The 7095-nt window shown below is 30.7% G+C and overlaps 1 protein-coding gene across 1 annotated transcript; it reads right to left on the bottom strand.

Annotated features, from left to right (window-relative positions):
• Positions 1-2698: 2698 nt before the first annotated feature.
• Positions 2699-4497, bottom strand: LOC11419694 (transcription factor RAX3). Its single transcript, XM_003611485.4, has 3 exons — positions 4037-4497; positions 3720-3849; positions 2699-3480 (listed from the first exon to the last, which is right to left on the bottom strand). Exons 1-3 carry the CDS (start codon positions 4170-4172, stop codon positions 2817-2819), a joined length of 930 nt encoding a protein of 309 aa, XP_003611533.1. The 5' UTR covers positions 4173-4497; the 3' UTR covers positions 2699-2816.
• Positions 4498-7095: the final 2598 nt, after the last annotated feature.

The raw sequence follows: 7095 nt of genomic DNA, 5'->3' as shown, positions 1-7095 counted from the left end.
ATCAACTATCAATATCAAATCACTTCTTAGATTATGTGACAAAAGTAACAATAATAATTAAACAATAAAAAAATCCTCAAGAAACTTTTCATGCCAAATGAATTGTGGAAGAAAGTCAAGATTAAATATTTGGTAATTTGATTGAACTTACAACTTGCAAGCTGCAACAACTCCTTGTGAGCTAGCTAGCTCCGAAACGTTAATCATTCAAATATAGTGTTGGCCTGCTTTGACCTATCGATAAAGCTTGCAATAATTAAGTGCTTCATCATATAAATAATGAAATTTTAAATTGGTCAATAAACAATGTAATTTGAATTCTTAAAAAAAAAAAATTGCAATTTGAAGTTACCATAATGATTTTTTATAATATGGATATAACTTTTAAGTTGGTTAAATAAAAGAATAATGTAACTGACAAATAAATAATAAAAGTAATAATAATTGATTAAATTATTAAATTTACATACTTTTTTAACATTACATATATTTTTGCTCAATTTTTTTTCTTCATATATTTCTTAATTATGATATAAATTAGTTAATGAACGAATTGCCAAAACAATTGTTTTCTCCGAGAATGCTCTTGATGTTGGATTGATCTTAAAAGAAAAATTTGCCAATGCCGGTCAGATTCAAATCTCTAATCTATGTTATGTTATCAAAAACTTGAATCAAGGTAAAACAAATTGGGTTAAAAGGTCTTTGGGAGGAACTCAATACTCATTGAACTCAATACAATTTTCTCACATAATTGTTGATAACTGATTACCTCTCCATTATGACTGGTCTTCCGACACAGGTCATATTTTCTCGTTTCCTTTCCACGACGTCCATTTCATTTTGAATGCGAGTAATGTTGGGTTGATCTTTTTTCAGTCATCGCAAGGCTGGATTGGCAAAAGCTTGGACCTTCATATGGGGTCAATAACTCTTGTCGTGGACTACTTCGAACATTGTGTTGTAGATGGCGTATACACTCTCTTTTTTTAACACCTATGGGATAAGGACTCTATAGTCATGGTGAAAGGTAGAATACGTGGCTATGACATGTGAACAAGGCATATGTAAAACTTGAAATTTCCCACAATCACACCACCATGCCTGTAGGTCTACCTTAAAAGTTCTCATTGGCCTTTTGTCTCTATAGTTGATTGTTTCAGAGACAGAGAAAGTAAACCCCTCTCGGTCAAACTGATCGACTTGATGAATGTTGGATTTACCCACTTCTTCCTTAAGCGCGTGCATGCAATGTTTAGTGAATGGATCACAAGAGCCTACCATTACAAACGCATTATGTGCCCTTTCTGCAAACAGAAACCCCAACCTACAGTAAGTTGATTAGGCAAGAGCTATGTAAGTAGGGAGGTTGCGAGTTCCTTTAAACACAAAGTTCCACGACTCAACAATGTTGGTTATCACGTGACCCCAATGTTGACTCCGTTATATATTTAAGTCCATTTTTGTTTGGGTATATTGTCCACCTAATTAATTTAATGCCTGCTGATTTGCCTCTCGAGCAATCATAAAAAAAATGTCAAATCGTTTGTTGCTAGAAAAAAAAAAAACAAGAACATTGTATCCCACCATTGACAGTGGCTAGTTATCACTCTTCAATTTTGAAAGTTGTGTAACAAAATTACAAGTCATCAATCAAATAGTATTATGTGTAACTTTTAATTCCTTAAGATTAAATTAAGTAGCAAATAAAAAGTTAAAGTCGATAGATTATAAAAAAAAATCGACAATTTATGATTAACTTGAAGTGAAAAAGCATTTACATTGACGTTATATATCAAAATTAAATTTGTTCAAAGTAGTTGTATATGTTTATAATATATACAAGTTCCAGGTACCCAAAAAAAATAAGAGTGGAAAAATGATGCATCCCCTCCAAAACTAATGCCATAATAACATTTGACAAAGAAACTCTTTATTTTCAGTTTCTATATATGTATAAAGAAAAAGGGGCATTTCGTACTATTTATATGCATATTTCAAGTTGCAAAGTATGGAATATGTATAATGTATTGTTGTTATCAGCTTGATTCTATATGAGGCATATCCGAGTTGACAGAAAATGAGACTTAAATGCTCTATTGTTTCTATTTGGACTCACATAAGTATTAAGAAAAGTATAAAACAATGCAGCCATATTTTGATACCTTTGGTACTATAAAGCTAAGAAGTCAAGGCCAAGACTTAAAGCACCTTTCAAACTTTCAACAGCCTTTTGCTTTGTGTTTCAGAACAACTTTGCAAAAGATACTCAATCATGTATTTCAGTGAGAAACTGATTTTTAACACGGCTTTTCAAGTACAAAATCATTGTCATTATAATTAAATTCTTGAGAATTGAGATAACATCATATCCTTGGTTCCCTCAAAACAAAAATCCATTGCTTGGTTGGTTCACAAAATTATGAAATAGTTTTATTTTTGTAATGGCTATTGATAGTATTAATTTGATGCTAAGGTGAGAACTGACATGTTTAGAAATTCTAGTGTTTATTACACTATTTCACACTATTATTAAGATTCTTTTTTCCATAGCTTCCATATATGTAAGAGTGTATAGGTAACACAGGTCAAAAACAAAAGAGTATTGTGCTCAATATATATAATATGTATATATATATATATATATATATCAATCAATAATCAAGCAAACGAAAGTTCAAAACAATGGAATGAAAAATGATAACACAAAACTAACAAATATATGTGAAAGAAAGTGAACTCATTAGGGTTTTGTTTGACTAACACAAAACTTCTATAGCATTTTTAAATTTACACCCCCCATATACACAAAACCTTTATTGCATTTGCATTGCAAAATACCTAGACTCCTCAAAAGCAATAGCATCTTGTGGAATTGATCCTTGTTGGCAACAACCTTCATAATCAGAAACCAAAGGTGAGTAAACCAAAGAGTTCATATCTCCCCAACTAGTGCTTTCTGTTGAAGTTGTTGTGATTGTGCTACCACCATTGCTCATGTCATAAAAACCATCAATTGTTCTATCCATTATTTGCTGTTGGTTCACACATACAAGCTCACTTAAATCCCTTGGAAAATTTTCAAACCCTTGAAATATATGTGATGGTTGGCAATTTCCACCATTGTTTGTAATTGTATTACTCACCATGGAAAAAGGGTTTGGAATGTTCATTAAACTTGTGAAGGATGTTTGATTGTTCGTATCATAATCAATTATGGATGAATTTGAAACTGGCATAGGATGAACAGAATACTCTGCAGGCCAATATGGTGCTGAACTCATACTATTGACACCCAAAGCCGCCATCATCAAATTCTGATTTGTTTCTCTTTTCATCTCTTGTTTCATGTTGCTAACTCGGCGAGCTTGTTGCTCCTTCCTTTGTTTCCCAAGGAGCTTCTTCTTCAGCCTAGTGTTCCAGTAGTTCTTTATATCATTATCCGTTCGTCCTGGTAATTGTGCTGCTATGATAGACCACCTACATATACATATATTCAAAGAAATTATAAGCGATCAATTGGAGTCTACAAAGCTATGGTACGTAAACAATAACGAATTTGATTATTTCCAAGTAGATAGCTCGGTTGATAAGCTGAAATTAAACAAAATTAGAACTTTTTCTAATTAATTATTAAGTTTAGGGTTCAAAATCAAGAAACTAAAATAACTATTAATTACTAATACTTGTCTATAACAAAAATTAAATAAATTGATTACCTGCTTCCGATACTAACATAGAGGCTGCAAATAATGTCGTCTTCTTCTTCGGAGAAACCACCATGTTTAATATTTGGTCTAAGATAATTTAACCATCTAAGACGACAGCTTTTCCCACATCTCTTAAGTCCTAGATCACACACATCCACAAAAATAAATAAATAAATAAATAAATAAATAAAAAGTTAAAATTTCAATATAAAGAATTTTGTGTTCTTAATATATATTTGTATTAATTAAATAATTAATCATTATGTGTGGAGAAAATAGAAGAAAAATTATTTGAAATGATTGATGAATTATTCCATGTAACATACCTATCTTCTGAGGTAGAGCAATCCAATTTCCACCAGTACCATTTTGTTCTATGTAAGACTTGAGTTTAGCATCTTCTTCAGGTGACCATGGACCTTTTTTGACATTGGCTTTGTCACAGCAAGGAGCTCTTCCCATGTTTGTTGGTATGAGTTTTCAAGAAAAGCCAACCTTTATTATGAGTTGATGATAATGATAATGATAATAATGATGTGTTTATATATATATATAAAGAAAAGTGGGAGGAGGGGCAGAGAGAAATAACCTGGAGAAAGAGAGAGAAATTTGGTTTAGAAAAAGGTGTATGGAAAGAAAAAAGATGTTACTTTATGACTAAATAAATGGATAAATTGGAAATGCCAGTGTAATAGGCCAATGTTTTTCTAATTGTGTCCTTCTTAGTCTAGAATCTCTCAATCAATATTCAATATATCCTCTCTCTCTCTCTCTCTCTCTTATATTATTTAAAAAAAATAAGAGAGATGTGAATTATTGTTGTGGATGGGGAATGGAGATGATGAACCTTTATGCATGGTGAAGGTAGCTAGTGTGGGACCAAATGGTAGTGGAAGGTTAAAGTGTGATTACTTCATTTGGTTGAATGGTTCTTTGCTATATAACATGCATAATGCCTAGAGGAGGAATCTCTTTGAATGGTGTCATCTACATGTCCTATGAAATGAAACCTTCTCACCCGTCAAAAAGGTGAAAATCAAGACTAAACAAAATTTTATTTTCTTTTACTTCATAACTATTTACATTTTCTTGTCTATCCTTTTTTTTATTGGTAGTTGCCCTTCCTTTTTGTTTTATACAAGGAAAATTTTATGGTGAAGTCATGAAAATGACTTTTTTGGTGAAGTTAATACTATAACATAAAAAATATAGTGAGTAACACCCCACTGTTTGTACAGTGGCATCAAAAGTTCAGTCCCCATAGTATCATCAATTCATTAAATTAACAAGACTATACTTAATCTAATTTTATCATACCATGTTTTAAGTGTAAACCCCACAAAGTACAACACTTAAGACTTTCACATAATATCATCAACTCTGACTTCAAAAAAAAAGTCGAATTTTAAAGGATACATGTGAGTTTTCTTCTTTGTTGTTTATCTATATTTCTTGGTATGCCTCTTGTACTCACTTAAGCCTATTATTTTTGTCAATAAGGAGAGTATTCCTTGTACTCAATATATATGCAAACACACACATATATGTATGATTTGCCATTATAAAAAAACAGTCATAAAATAGTAATGCCCGGAGGCTTTTGATCAAATTGTTTCCTCGTTACATCGCAAAGGATTAAGGGAAAGGGTATATGGAACTATATTCTAAAGTGCAGTGGCTAATTAAGATAACAAAAATTATTAAACCTGATTAAAATTGTGTCTTGAAATTTGACCAAAATAAAATAAAATTGTGTCTTGAAAATGGTTCTTGGCAATGATAAAGGAGGTCAAATTTATTTTACAAATGGTGTATTATTGATCCAAGTGGATTGTCTTCTAAGAACTTTGCATTTTAGTGGGATTTGTAAGGTTTTTATTTTCTTTATTGACATATTTATCTTCAGTTTTATTTTCTTGGTTGTATATTTGTAAGGTTATGAATACCCCTTTTATAACTCTAATTAATATGACATCTTTTTCCTGCTTAAAGAAGAAAATCTTAATAAAAAACATATGCTGCTAGAAACATATCTTACTATACTTTATCCCGAAAAAGACAAGACAATATTAATGAAATACTCTACTGAATATGATAGTCAACAAGTAGGATTTCCACTATCACATCTATTACACGTATACTGCTATTTGTTCAGGTTTTTTTATAGGTGAAAGAGAAATGTTAATATGAATTGCAAAATTGGAACACAAGACTAATTTTTTTTATAGAAATTATAATTTTTTATTTTAAAATATTTAAAAGGTGACTACTCGATGATGAGCTATGGGACGCATAGAAGATGGAATAATGAAGGTTAGAGGTTTGGTCATCTCCCCTATCCCTATTAACAACGGGTCCACTAAAAAAACTTGATAGAAAAAAAAAATAGGGCTAGGAGATGATGATGCTCAAGTTCAAAGATTTTTATAGTTTCGAATTTTAACGATCCATTCAATTTTTTAAAGACATTGTGCTTTAAATACTAAAATAGTTCGTTATTATTTTGTCATAATATAAACTTAAAAATGACAAATATTATTTTTAAACTTGGTTAATTTGTTCTTTTCATTTCTCACTTCTACATGTTTAAACTATATGCTACTCTTTTCACGTTTCCATCATTTAATTTGAGACTTTTGTTTTCCTTCCCACACCATTCACGCCCAACATTATTTAACATCTACTATTTATACGAGATATTCATTTTTATAAATTCAATTTGTAAGGTAGGGAGTGTTAATCTTCATAAATTATTTTTTCAACATCTTACAATTTGAGTTCCCTTCACTTATAAATATATGTTTATGTTATATCTTATTCAATGTGAGAGTTATAACACACTCTATCACGCCTAGGTCTAAACACGATGTGCTGCCAAAAAATAAAACATGATAGGCTATCATACAACTTATAACTTGGGTTGGATATAACTCAACTCTAACTAAATCGGTACTCCCTCAATTCTATTATAAGAGAAAATGAACTTTTTAGGTTCATTCAATAAATGATGTATTTGATTTCTAATATAGATTATATATATTATTTATTGAATGAATCTAAAAAGTGAACTTTCTCTTATAATAGAAACTGGAGTAACATGTGATGTGAGGACTATTATCCCAACTTTTAAACTTATGTTTCAATGTGAGATATACCAAGATTTTTCTCGACATATGCTATCTACTTGGTATTTCAAAATACATTAATATAAACACTAATTTCAGAAGTATATTGCAATTTGCAAGTGATATATTTAAGTCATGTATTTGACTTTTGTTCCAAGCAGCTATACAATTATTACAGGTCATGCCATACATACTCTTATGCAAGAATGCCATTTTTATCACATATAGTTAGGCTGCTATTTCTTGTCATGATAGGCTTT

This window comes from Medicago truncatula, chromosome 5, assembly GCF_003473485.1.
Source record: "Medicago truncatula cultivar Jemalong A17 chromosome 5, MtrunA17r5.0-ANR, whole genome shotgun sequence".
In the NCBI taxonomy this organism is placed as follows: domain Eukaryota; kingdom Viridiplantae; phylum Streptophyta; class Magnoliopsida; order Fabales; family Fabaceae; genus Medicago; species Medicago truncatula.
This window is presented reverse-complemented; position numbering and strand designations above follow the sequence as displayed.